Raw genomic sequence first — 14483 nt, 5'->3', positions numbered from 1 at the left:
CAAAGTTTGTTTCATTGATGTGGTTAGGATCTACTTTGGATACGAAACCCTAGGTTTGGAAGTATGCAAATAATGAATTTGGTTTACCTTTGATAACAAATGAAATTTTATTTCTTTTTCCTTGTAAAACCAAGGAAGATATGGCAATAATTCTTGTTAGAAAACTACTTCTTGTTGAAGGTTTATAATTGGTTGCAAAAGTTCAACAACTGGGTATAGAAGTTTTTAGTTGCTATTAGGGAAACAATGTGATTATAGGTTTTAGCAGACATAGATCATTCTTGGTATTTGATTCACTTTGAGAATATAAGTACACCAAAGTGGATTAGGTTATGAGTGGATTGGCAAAGCAACCCTTATTTGTTCCTTTTAGTTTTTGAGATATATCAAGTTCAACTAGTGCTAGTAAATGGTTTCAAAGATGTTTGCTAGGGTTTTTCAACAAGGTCACTAGGTCCCAATGTAACATAGATACTTCATATTTGTTGAAAAGTAAAACCCCCACATAGCACTGAATAGATCATTAATGACTACCTAGAGAACTTAGACTAAATTAATCGTGGAAGTAAAAGTTACAACCAAATTAATCATGAAAGTAAGAACTACAATTGAAAAAAACACACTTGGTAATATACTAGAATTCATCCTCGCCAAATCCAAAGTTGATGAATAATATGTTAAATCTTTAATGAAACTCATGAAAAATAATAAGCATGTTATCGATATAAGAGTGCATGAACTTGCTTAATGTATATTTGTTAATTGGAGATGATGAATATCTAAATAAAGTTGATGAATAATATGTTAAATATTTGATGAAACTCATGAAAGATAATAAGCATGTTTATCCATATAGGAGTGCACAAACTTTCTTAATGTGTAGTTTACGAGAAATTTTTCCAGCGTAAATCACAAGATATATCATTTGTTTAGGCGTTTCGAACCAACCAGTGTGGTTCATCGTCAGGACAAGTTGAAGAATCAGATCCAACTTTGCATGTTAAATAGTTTGAGCAGAGGGGATATTTGCACCTTAGCCTTAACAACCCTTGCCCAAGATGAATCTATTTAATGGACTAGCTTGGATATGTTGGGTCTTGGATTTCCAGAGTACCCAATCAATGCTTAACTCCCTAGTCCTAGCCAAAATTCACTCCTATTGAAGAGACAACTTGAACAATCTTGCTAATAAGATTAACAAGTTCGTTCCTTTTGATTGATTTACAATAAACCTTAATGCCTCTCTTTTCTTATCCTCCTCTTCCATTCTCCAACAAAAACTTATTAATCTTATATCATAAACACTTTATATAGGTAAGCATTGTAATCATTTTCCTCAACTCACACGTTACCTTTACACCTCAACCCATATAAGTGGACCTAAGTCCATGGCACAACCCATCACACTCTAAGATGGTTCTAATTGTCTCCTCAAAACTAGGACATAACACACCTTAAATGCCAAATGGTTAAGTCATCCCAAATTTGTGGGATTTTTTCCTTCATGGAACACATTCTAGCTAGTGCTGATCAAACACAATGCACTAACACCACTAACACACACTAAAAGTCCTAGATACCCTTACGCTGTGGCACGCACCCAAGCACTTCGACTGCACCTCCATAAAATGCACCTTCAACTTTGGATGTCCCAAAATAGTAATATCCTAACCCAATATGGCCTACTTGTTAGATTTGTGTAGTTCCCTCCTTATCAGATCCTTGCACCTCCTTGCACTCCATGGTAAATCTACTCTAATGGTCACCTTCCAAGTTCCAACACTTCCTTTCACATCATGACATAACCACCGATATACATTACAACATCCTTCAACTTCTTTAGTGGGTTGCACATCTATTTCACATTTCTTCTCCATCTTACAAAGTGGTAGTGCCAAGGAGAGAGTATCAAGTTGAATCAAGGATTGCTCACTTAGTACCACTACTAAGTTGCCTTCGTGCAACTTGTCAAATCCCTTAATTTTGTTTCACAACTTCTCATAGGGCTTAACTTGCTTGTATACACTTCTAAGTGAGACTACAATCCCCCAACCTCTCCTCTGCAACCCTTGTTAGAGTCTTCTTAGACGTGCAATCATGCCTCAAGCTGAATATAACACTAGCATCCCAAATGTGCATGCTCATTTCATCTTTTAATGCTTCGCTGAAACCACATTATGACACTGCTTAAAATGAAATGTTTACATCTTAAGACAATGTACCTACTTTTCTTATGACAATCTAAACTATGCAAGTGGCTAAGAGAGGACTATATTTTCCCAGGATGAAAATATAGGGTCTTACAACCCCATTCACACAATAATTTTAATATATTTCACCCGAAAAAAGATACATACCCTACTCCTTTCAAATTTATCATATAATTTTAAGAAATTAACACTTGTTATTAACTATTAAATAGACTTACTATATATTCTCCTTTGTTTGCACCCACCTTATATGTAAAAACATATAAATATTTTCAATACAACCAAATTAAAATCATATTTTTCCATTTAAAAATTATTAAATTGAAATTAAAAAAAATTACACCTAATAAACTTAAACAACAACCATAAAATTATATTATTATTATTATAAATATTTTCTAACCTAACCAATAACCAAAAACATCATATAGTTACTTCTTTAGTGATGTGAAAATAAAAAAAATGTATTTATTGTTTTAATAACACCTAATAAACTTAAACAACAACCATAAAATTATATTATTACGCCGTAAGGCGTTCCCCTCTGAAATCAACCTCCCAAAATGTCTTCGTGTCGTAATCGTAGCCCTTAGATCTAGTGTTAGACGATTGGAGAAAAATGAACCGTTGATTAAGAGGTTAAAGTTTTTTAGGGTTTAGAGGGTGTTGAGGGGGCGGCCTCGGACCTGCAGAGGCCGACCTGCATGCGGATGTTGAGGGGGCGGCGGACCTGCAGAGGCGGACCTGCATGAGGGCCGCGCGTTGCGTCTGGTGTTTCAGCTGCCTCCAGGAAGTAATGGCCGCGTAGTCGATGTTTCAGCTGCCTGGAGGAAGTAATGGAGTCTTTTATAAAGCTTTTTCATGTGGCTGGTAATCCTGACAGAGATTCTGGTCACCGGTTTGGGGTTCGCACCTGCTACAGAGGAGAAGGCGCTCCTCCAAAGCCACGCTACGACAGCAGCCGGGTAATTGGTTTCTGGATTCGAATCGTAAAACTGTAATTGCTTTCATTTCCTCTGTACTGTAATTAGTCGTAGGAAGTATGTATATACCACATTTGGCATGTTGCAGAACTCAATCTTGGGTTTAATCATTAAAATATAATACAAACTACATAATATACAGTTTGCAACAGTCACCAATGCTATAAAAGATGAAATCAGACCTTCTCATTATGTTGTTATTTACATGCGCGCAGAGCTGAGTGATCCAGACCAACACCCACAGAATCTAGAGCCTGAGAAATGTGATGGATGGGAATGGGTGGAATGGTCAAACTTGCCCAAACCCCTGTTTAGGCATCTTGAGGCTTTAGTTGAATCTGGATTCACTCCCTTCTAAGCCTTTAGTGGCCGAACCTATGAAATTGCCAAATTATTTATCAACTTCACTGGGGATGTTCTTCTTTCACAGTTGCAAACAATTACAGTGTGTATGTATAACTGTGTATCATGTTTATGGAAACTCTTGTTGCGCTGATAAAACTATCAAATGATGGACACGTAGAACACCTTATATCATTGAAATTCTTTACACAATCATCTGTAGTGTTGGTTACAGTACAGTCTACACATTCAACACTTAGAGGTATTACTTTGAATTCGCTTCTTATTCTTTTTTATTTTTCCAAAAGTGCTTCTAAGTTCTCTTAACTCCATAGGCTTTACAATTGGCCTGAATAAGTCAACCTCCAGAAGCAGCCTGTTTTCACTTGCAACTTGCAAGACAACCCTTGAAGGGCGAATCATTAATCACGAGCACTTTCCCTTGGCTAGGCTGCTATAGTGGGCTTATTGTTTTTTTTAAATAACCTGAAATCTCCAACAACTTATGTGTGCCTCTCAAAGAATTGAATCTTGGTGGCTGGCCAACACACCAACGATCTCACTGCTGAACCATGATCCCATTGGTATCATCCTTTATTTTACTTTCTCCTTGGGAAGAAACTGTGTAAAGTGCATGTCAAACTCCCTTCCAGACACAAAGTTATCCAATATTGGTTTGCTAAACTGTGTAAAGTGCATGTCAAACTCCCTTCCGGACACAAGTTATCCAATAATGGTTTGCTATAGGGAGTAACCTTCACTGAATCTATTTTAGCAGAGGGCTTCTTTTATGTCATATGGTTTTATACATATTTGTGTGCAGGCCAACTAATACATGAAATAATCCTGCAACTAGGTTATGCAGAATTAGGGTACATGTTCAATGATTCCTCGGATTTATTATCAATGATTAATCACCATCATTTAATTACACATCAGAACCCAGAATTAGGGTACATGTTCAATGACTCCTCGGATTCATTATCAATGATTAATGACCATCATTTAATTACACATCAGAACCCGGAATTAGGGTACATGTTCAATGACTCCTCGGATTTATTATCAATGATTAATGACCATCATTTAATTACACATCAGAACCCCAATAGATAAATAGAGAATATATTGATGTGTGCCTCTCAAAGAATTGAATCTTGGTGGCTGGCCAACACACCAACGATCTCACTGCTGAACCATGATCCCATTGGTATCATCCTTTATTTTACTTTCTCCTTGGGAAGAAACTGTGTAAAGTGCATGTCAAACTCCCTTCCGGACACAAAGTTATCCAATATTGGTTTGCTAAACTGTGTAAAGTGCATGTCAAACTCCCATCCGGACACAAGTTATCCAATATTGGTTTGCTATAGGGAGTAACCTTCACTGAATCTATTTTAGCAGAGGGCTTCTTTTATGTCATATGGTTTTATACATATTTGTGTGCAGGCCAACTAATAGTGATCCAGACCAACACCCACAGAATCTAGAGCCTGAGAAATGTGATGGATGGGAATGGGTGGAATGGTCAAACTTGCCCAAAACCCTGTTTAGGCATCTTGAGGCTTTAGTTGAATCTGGATTCACTCCCTTCTAAGCCTTTAGTGGCCGAACCTATGAAATTGCCAAATTAATTATCAACTTCACTGGGGATGTTCTTCTTTCACAGTTGCAAACAATTACAGTGTGTATGTATAACTGTGTATCCTGTTTATGGAAACTCTTGTTGCGCTGATAAAACTATCAAATGATGGACACGTAGAACACCTTATATCATTGAAATTCTTTACACAATCATCTGTAGTGTTGGTTACAGTACAGTCTACACATTCAACACTTAGAGGTATTACTTTGAATTCGCTTCTTATTCCTTTTTATTTTTCCAAAAGTGCTTCTAAGTTCTCTTAACTCCATAGGCTTTACAATTGGCCTGAATAAGTCAGCCTCCAGAAGCAGCCTGTTTTCACTTGCAACTTGCAAGACAACCCTTGAAGGGCGAATCATTAATCACGAGCACTTTCCCTTGGCTAGGCTGCTATAGTGGGCTTATTGTTTTTTTTAAATAACCTGAAATCTCCAACAACTTATGTGTGCCTCTCAAAGAATTGAATCTTGGTGGCTGGCCAACACACCAACGATCTCACTGCTGAACCATGATCCCATTGGTATCATCCTTTATTTTACTTTCTCCTTGGGAAGAAACTGTGTAAAGTGCATGTCAAACTCCCTTCCGGACACAAAGTTATCCAATATTGGTTTGCTAAACTGTGTAAAGTGCATGTCAAACTCCCTTCCGGACACAAGTTATCCAATATTGGTTTGCTATAGGGAGTAACCTTCACTGAATCTATTTTAGCAGAGGGCTTCTTTTATGTCATATGGTTTTATACATATTTGTGTGCAGGCCAACTAATACATGAAATAATCCTGCAACTAGGTTATGCAGAATTAGGGTACATGTTCAATGATTCCTCGGATTTATTATCAATGATTAATCACCATCATTTAATTACACATCAGAACCCAGAATTAGGGTACATGTTCAATGACTCCTCGGATTCATTATCAATGATTAATGACCATCATTTAATTACACATCAGAACTCGGAATTAGGGTACATGTTCAATGACTCCTCGGATTTATTATCAATGATTAATGACCATCATTTAATTACACATCAGAACCCCAATAGATAAATAGAGAATATATTGATGTGTGCCTCTCAAAGAATTGAATCTTGGTGGCTGGCCAACACACCAACGATCTCACTGCTGAACCATGATCCCATTGGTATCATCCTTTATTTTACTTTCTCCTTGGGAAGAAACTGTGTAAAGTGCATGTCAAACTCCCTTCCGGACACAAAGTTATCCAATATTAGTTTGCTAAACTGTGTAAAGTGCATGTCAAACTCCCTTCCGGACACAAGTTATCCAATATTGGTTTGCTATAGGGAGTAACCTTCACTGAATCTATTTTAGCAGAGGGCTTCTTTTATGTCATATGGTTTTATACATATTTGTGTGCAGGCCAACTAATACATGAATTCATTTGTCCATGGGTTTTGATAAATACTATCATGTTTCAAAATTCATTTGTCCATGGGTTTTGATAAATACTAGCATGTTTACAACATCACACTCTCCTTTCATTTGTGAAAGCGTTTTGATAAATACTATCATGTTAATAGCATCACACTTTCCTTGCAAGCTTATCCCAAATGAATCTTTCCTTATCCAAATTAAATCGATTCAAAATCAGGCCATTGGTATCTTTATAGGCTGGTGCACCTTGCAAGTTTTGCATCAAAATATCTCTAATTTTGTATAACTCTGTTGCTTTCTGTCACAACATATATAACCCAGGGTTAGGGTCTGCCCATAGACAATGCCTAATGAGTACGGCATCCATTTATAATTTTGTTCATGGCAGTCGAAGTGACCTGGGTCCTTGGGCACTCTTCAAATTGCCTCCGCTCAATGGATCCAACAGTGTTGTTCACAAGAGGAGGGGGCCAAACAGATCAAGCCTGTTGAGAGCTTCAAACATAGCTCCTTACAAGGATATCTTTAATGGAGCCTTCCATGTCCAAATCAAACCTGATTCAAAATCATTGCATTGGTGTCTTTAGAGGCTTTTGTGCCCTGCAACTATTGTGGCAAAATAGCTTTAATTCTACCAATGTGCTGCTTTTGGTCATGTTTTAAGTTGCAAACTTAACATAGATTCAGGGACTTATCCATATACAAATTACAAAGCCTAGTGAATGTTGCATCCACAATGTCAATAGTGGTCTTTTTTGTTTGTTCTTTGTCTCTTGCAAATTTATTGTTTTCCCTTGTACTCATTAATGGGTAGAATGCAAAATCCTTGTTTATTCGCACATATGTGCAGGAGAGACTTGGGAGGAGTGTGCTGCACGTGAGGTCATGGAGGAAACAGGGCTTACAGCATCACACTCTCCTTTCATTTGTCAAAGCGTTTTGATAAATACTATCATGTTAACAGCATCACACTTTCCTTGCAAGCTTATCCCAAATGAATCTTTCCTTATCCAAATTAAATCGATTCAAAATCAGGCCATTGGTATCTTTATAGGCTGGTGCACCTTGCAAGTTTTGCATCAAAATAGCTCTAATTTTGTATAACTGTGTTGCTTTCTGTCACAACATATATAACCCAGGGTTAGGGTCTACCCATAGATAATGCCTAATGAGTACGGCATCCATTTATAATTTTGTTCATGGCAGTCGAAGTGACCTGGGTCCTTGGGTACTCTTCAAATTGCCTCCGCTCAATGGATCCAACATTGTTGTTCACAAGAGGAGGGGGCCAAACAGATCAAGCCTGTTGAGAGCTTCAAACATAGCTCCTTACAAGGATATCTTTAATGGAGCCTTCCATGTCCAAATCAAACCTGATTCAAAATCATTGCATTAGTGTCTTTAGAGGCTTTTGTGCCCTGCAACTATTGTGGCAAAATAGCTTTAATTCTACCAATGTGATGCTTTTGGTCATGCTTTAAGTTGCAAACTTAACATAGATTCAGGGACTTAACTGTGTTGCTTTCTGTCACAACATATATAACCCAGGGTTAGGGTCTGCCCATAGACAATGCCTAATGAGTACGGCATCCATTTATAATTTTGTTCATGGCAGTCGAAGTGACCTGGGTCCTTGGGCACTCTTCAAATTGCCTCCGCTCAATGGATCCAACAGTGTTGTTCACAAGAGGAGGGGGCCAAACAGATCAAGCCTGTTGAGAGCTTCAAACATAGCTCCTTACAAGGATATCTTTAATGGAGCCTTCCATGTCCAAATCAAACCTGATTCAAAATCATTGCATTGGTGTCTTTAGAGGCTTTTGTGCCCTGCAACTATTGTGGCAAAATAGCTTTAATTCTACCAATGTGCTGCTTTTGGTCATGCTTTAAGTTGCAAACTTAACATAGATTCAGGGACTTATCCATATACAAATTACAAAGCCTAGTGAATGTTGCATCCACAATGTCAATAGTGGTCTTTTTTGTTTGTTCTTTCTCTCTTGCAAATTTATTGTTTTCCCTTGTACTCATTAATGGGTAGAATGCAAAATCCTTGTTTATTCGCACATATGTGCAGGAGAGACTTGGGAGGAGTGTGCTGCACGTGAGGTCATGGAGGAAACAGGGCCAAAATCCCTATTAAAATGACACATGCACTGAATTTGTCTGTAAAAACATTTGCTAAGATTATGCCAGATAAATCTTTAATATGATTTTTCCTGTTCATAGTTTTTATTTTTTCACCAAAGAACTCCAGGTAAACGCTCCACTATTGGCAATTTTAATAAGGGGTCATTTTGGCTATATAATCTTCATGATTTCTCTTGCGGTATTTCAATATGATTGGTAATTTAAAAAAAAATTGAGGCTTGCTGTTCAGACCATTTAGGACTAACTCTTTGCCATGCTCAAGTAAGACCTGGTAAGGTCTTTTTGGGACATGACTTAGCAGGCTGCAAGTCCTTGGTGATAATTGCTGGAAAAACTATAGGTCAGACCTGACAGAAGAGTCTAAGGAAGTCTGTGCTTTGTGATGCAGCTCCTCAAGTATTTTTCTTAAGGAACTTAAAAATGTCTGGTTGTAAATTTCTTCCCCTATCAGAAACAATGCCTGGGAGGTCTTTTCAGATCTCAAAACAATAACATACTTTTTATAAGCATGAAGGATACTAATGAAAATAGTTGGCAATTAAATAAAGCCTATTTTCTGGAGTCTCATGATCCATTATTCCAAATATTTAAGCTATAGGTTATAGTTCAAGTGTTGAAATATGGTTGAGTTGATATTTCTGATTTCAAGAATGTGTTGGGTTCCTTGCATAAATACACTATTGCTATTGAGCTGTCATTACTATGTCTGATAGAGCTTATATATATTGTCAAGTTAGTATTTTAGTGAAGCCATGGTTGTATCATTGATGTGCTACTAAGACCTGGTAAGGTCTTTTTGGGACATGACTTAGCAGGCTGGCCTTTTAGGACCAGAGCTCTACTAAGGGCTAAGCTTATATGATTGAAGCTCTACTTATATAAAACCTTTAAGGACCTGAAGTTCTACTTACATAGGACCTTTCAGGGCGTTTCTTTTGGCAAAGGGAAGTTTATTTTTGGAAAGCTCAGGAAAGACCCTTTAACACCAACCTGGTATAGTCCTTCTAAGACCAGAGCTCTGCTTAGATAAGACCTTTCGGGAGCTTTCTTTTTGCAAACGGAGTTTGAAGGAGACGAGGCACAGTGCAAGTCCTTGGTGATAATTGCTGGAAAAACTATAGGTCAGACCTGACACAAGAGTCTAAGGAAGTCTGTGCTTTGTGATGCAGCTCCTCAAGTATTTTTCTTAAGGAACTTAAAAATGTGTGGTTGTAAATTTCTTCCCCTATCAGAAACAATACCTGGGAGGTGTTTTCAGATCTCAAAACAATAACATACTTTTTATAAGCATGAAGGATACTAATGAAAATAATTGGCAATGACTGTAACCTTTTCATTTATTACAGACAAAGATTATGTTATGAGCAGCCAGTCCTTGACAAGACCAGCAACATTCATAGTCAAGGCTGAAGTCTTTCCTATCAGAAGAAACACTGCAAGATTAAGAGCCAAGGCACAAGCAGAAATGTCATGTAATCCAAATCAAAGGAAGAGACCCTGATTATCAGAAATGGGTATTCTACTAAGGCCCAGGGGGTGCTGAGAAAAACAAGGCAACAAGGAGCAACAAAGATGTGATGGGATTCAACTTAATCCCTTTTGATGTTCGTGGAATTTGTATGAGAACCAATTGGGTAGTCTCACATGCAACTGCACTTAACTGGAGAATCACCTCCCATGCATTCATCTTGGCCTCCCCATAAGCTGAAATAGTAACTCCAATGGATATGGCCAACATATTGGCCTCGGGCTCACCTTTATAAGCTTCTTTCTTCAGGGAAACCACAATCAAATACACAGCAATGGGAATTAGAGCTTTCAGCATTTGAAATAATGATACTGAGAGGAAAACATAGGCAGAATTTGAAAACCAGAGACCCAAAGAATACACTTATCAATACTATGGGTTCAACGAGCTTGAAGACTCTTACAATAGCAATAGCTAGTGTTGAGTAGAAGCCCATGTGAATCATGGTGGGACTGATCACACTAAATTTGTCAAGCAATGGCAACTCCAATGGATATGGATAACATATTGGCCATGGCCTCACCTTTATAAGATTCTTTCTTCAGGGGAACTGCAATCGAATGCATATCAAATGGGCACAAGAGCTTTCAACATTTGAAATATCGATACTTTGAGAGACATGCACCAAGGGCGGCATCATTTAGGATTTGTACTCAGTTTAGGTGTCATATTCAAGGGGAAGTTGTTATGCTTTCCACCACTTCATAGATTGTTAGAGTGATGAAACAAAAGAGGCTCCCTCTTGAGGCTAGATTATGTCATTCATATCAGTTGTGTTGTTGATGTCCTAGCTCAGCCAGTTCTTGCCAAAACTCTGTTGAGGTTCAAAATTTATTATAAACTGAAATGTCTTCACAAGAATTGACCTCATAAAATGCCATAATCACAAGATATGCCATACATGGCTGTGATTATGGCTCGCAAGACCCTTAGACTTTGAGCAATGAGGCTCGCAACATCACTTATGATTATGCACTCTACAATTCTGTGACCAGCTGAATGTCAAGCAATTGAACCGCGATTTAAATCCTATTTTGTCAGCAATAAGTACTATACTTTGTCTTTATTTAGTGTAGAGAACCAAGCACTTATTCTGCTCATCTATAGAAGGGACAATGGTTGTTTGCCTATGAGGTATAAGGAAATCCTATCAAATGTTTTGTATTTTCGTATGGAATTGAATCATACTCCTGCACACTGTAACATTCATATATATCAACCTGTAGAGGCTTTAATAACACCTGGTATTCTGGTTAGTGATTTTATTGGACCTCATGTGCATATCCTACATGCACAGGATGGACTATTCATATGTTACAGGGTATTATTCTTATTATTTAGGGTGCACATCTTCAGATGCTCAAGAATGATTACTAGAACAGTCAGTTAATTCTGCAATTTAAAGGATGAAAAAGGAGGTTATAGGAGTCTAGTTTTGGTTCTCATCCACAATGTCACACTAGTCTGCCTGGGCATGGTTCTCATGGTTTAATAGTGACTTGAGGAGTCATAATACCACAGATCACTAAACACGAACAACTAAGGTAGCCCAAGGACAATAGCCATCTTTACACATTAATTAACAGGTCTTACATTAAGTATCCTAGGGGGTTTTAATACTTCCAAATGCTTAAAAAACAGTTAGCAGAGCATTCACATTACACATTCTAGCAATCTTTTCTATAAACCAACCAAATGCAGTCAGGAGAGCCCTCCTTTTAAACTATACAACCTTATTGTTAGTATGATCAACCTTATTTTAATATATAGTGTGACAAACCGTATGTGACAAGCAGGTGGAAAACTTTTCTCGCAATTGACTAAGCGACGTCCTGCGAGCCAGACTTGAGACGGAAACCCTCGTCAGAAGTATATGCTTGGCTATTTTCCAAACAAATGAAGAGTCAATGAGGTTTTGTGTAATCACTTCTGGTATCGTATTGGGTTATTGTTAGAAGCGATAATTGGATTCGGATTCTCATCGAGTGAGTTGTTCTGCTTTCTCAATTTGAGAGGGTTTGTTTGGAGGGAAAAACGAAAGAGGACATACAAGAATAGTGAGGGGAAAGATGCAGAGGAAGAGGATTGAGAACATCGCCAGCAGGCAGGCTACATTTTCCAAACGTAGGTGGATTGTTGAAGAAAGCTTACGAGCTCTCGGTGCTCTGCACTGCAGAAGTTGAACTTGTGATTTTCTCCCCAGCAGGAAAGCTCTATGAACTGTTTTTTAGTGCAAATCCTACTATTTTGATTCTAATAATCATGGCTATGCAAACCTCATGAGATTCTTACTAATAACCCCGGTGGTGCAAGCCCTAGTAAGTTCGATGTTGAAAAACTTAGTGTAAAACCTCCAAATTGCTGATTTTGTTGTAGTGCTTATTGGAGAGTATATAAAAAATTTCACACCTTTTTATGAGATATGGGAGGAAAACATGTTAAAGATTTTTAATAAATATAAAATTTCCAAAATGATGCTAGTTACGTGTGATTCTTTTTTCATTGTTTGTGATTATGAAAAATGAAACTCAATGTTTTTTCATTAGTGCACACATATTTCATTATATAATTGCATATAGAAAAATCATTCCAGAGCCAATAACAATAAAAGTGAAGAATTTATGGTCCAACCTTATATTTAAGGGAGATGTTTAAGGATGATGTTTGAATTTTGTTTTTCATTTTAAGACATTTGGAGCAAATATTAGGAAGGACTTTGAGAAAGGATTGTCCTTGATTTTCGAAAATGGAGTTGTTCCTTTCCAGCCATATGCCCCAAGTGACCATCAAAGGGAGAGCTCATATGTTTTTTGGATGTTTTCTTTATAGCCAATTTTTTACACATATCCATAGAGTCCCCATGCCATTGATGTGAATTACTTGTTCGGTTTTTTTTAACCAAAATTTTTACCCAAACAAGAAAAATTAAAAAAATGCCTCAAGATCAAAGACTGAAACAAAGACCTATTGACATACCTTTTAAAGTATGGAAAGAACTTGTAAAATCATATGAGAAGTTGGATGCACAAAGAAAAGCCGGCAATGAGAGCATTCAGGTATTGAATTTTTCATTAAACATTATTTAGAATGTATTAATACTTATAAGTATCTTAGACATGTATTTGTGTGAAAATAAATTGAATTGGTTTATGTTTAAGGACAAGGCATCCAAGGCGAGGTTAACCAAGACAAAAGTCACTCATCGTAGTGGCCAGAAAGGTTTAAAAGCACTAATAACAACCTTTGTAAGTATATTAAACATGTGATATTTTTTTAATAAATTTTGTACTAGAAGAAAGTCATTGTTATCTAATTTCTCCCTATTTACTGATTGATAGGAACTAAAATATGGAAGACCTCCAAATCATTTCGAAAAGGAGGTGCTGCAGCAAAAGAGATGGGTTGAATTTGTTGTTTGGATGGACTCTATGGTATGTAATCTTAGTTGGATTTCCAATATACTTTTAAACCATATTTTCATTTTATTTTTTAGTACTATTAGATATTATATCTTACCTCATTTTATGGTTAACATTGTATAACAAAAACATGTGTTGTGTTATGTAATTAATACTAACATGTAATATTGATTTTTTTTGTCAGAATGCTATAGGTAATGATTGCCAAGACGATGATCCAAATTATGTTCAACATATATAAGGAGATGATGAGGATGAGGATGAGGATGATGGTGGTGAAGGAGGAGATGATGATGATAGTTGCGGTGTTGGTGATGATGTGGATCAGAGTAATGAGGATGGTCAAGATGATCATGAGGATGATCTTGGTGGTGGTAGCTAGGCATGCACATGCATTGTTTTTTATGAAGAAATTATTGTGTAGAATGACATTGTTATGTTTAGATGGGTGTTGTGAATTTACCCTATATCAATGAGACATTTTGATTTTGTAATCATACGATGAGTTTGATTTATGTATGTTGTTAATTTATCGTAGAATAACGATATTCATGAAATATTTTGATTTGTTAATCATATTTGAATTTTACTTGTTTTGATTAAAAATAATACTGATTTTATTAGTATTATGTTGCTATTTTATACATGTTTTGAAAATTGTTAATGACACATTGTTAATTTTTTGGATGGATGTTGTCAATTTCTCTTAAATTTCTTTACAAATGATTTTGAATTGTGATATCTGCTTTAATGATATTTAGAAGCTATCATATATTTCACTATGAATCTATAAAGGGGGTCATAT

At 36.8% G+C, this 14483-nt stretch overlaps 1 protein-coding gene across 1 annotated transcript; it reads left to right on the top strand.

Moving 5' to 3' along the window:
- Window positions 1–2948: 2948 nt before the first annotated feature.
- On the top strand, window positions 2949–14232 carry LOC149257024 (uncharacterized). Its single transcript, XM_089368933.1, has 4 exons — window positions 2949–3175; window positions 13418–13504; window positions 13598–13690; window positions 13863–14232. Exons 1-4 carry the CDS (start codon window positions 3047–3049, stop codon window positions 13917–13919), a joined length of 366 nt encoding a protein of 121 aa, XP_089225059.1. The 5' UTR covers window positions 2949–3046; the 3' UTR covers window positions 13920–14232.
- Window positions 14233–14483: the final 251 nt, after the last annotated feature.

Source organism: Pinus tabuliformis, chromosome 6 (genome assembly GCF_031772625.1).
Source record: "Pinus tabuliformis cultivar Carrire ecotype Pingquan chromosome 6, CPIR1, whole genome shotgun sequence".
In the NCBI taxonomy this organism is placed as follows: domain Eukaryota; kingdom Viridiplantae; phylum Streptophyta; class Pinopsida; order Pinales; family Pinaceae; genus Pinus; species Pinus tabuliformis.
The sequence above is the reverse complement of the archived record's forward strand: the minus strand, read 5'-3'. Positions and strand labels throughout refer to the sequence as shown.

What these genes read in the sequence shown, in the direction of transcription:
- LOC149257024 (XM_089368933.1), top strand. Translation starts at nt 3,047, where the DNA reads ATGGAGTCTTTTATAAAGCTTTTTCATGTGGCTGGTAATCCTGACAGA. An exon ending in AAGCACTAATAACAACCTTT is followed by an intron (nt 13,505 to 13,597) that starts GTAAGTATATTA and finishes ACTGATTGATAG; the next exon opens with GAACTAAAATATGGAAGACC. An exon ending in TTGTTTGGATGGACTCTATG is followed by an intron (nt 13,691 to 13,862) that starts GTATGTAATCTT and finishes TTTTTTTGTCAG; the next exon opens with AATGCTATAGGTAATGATTG.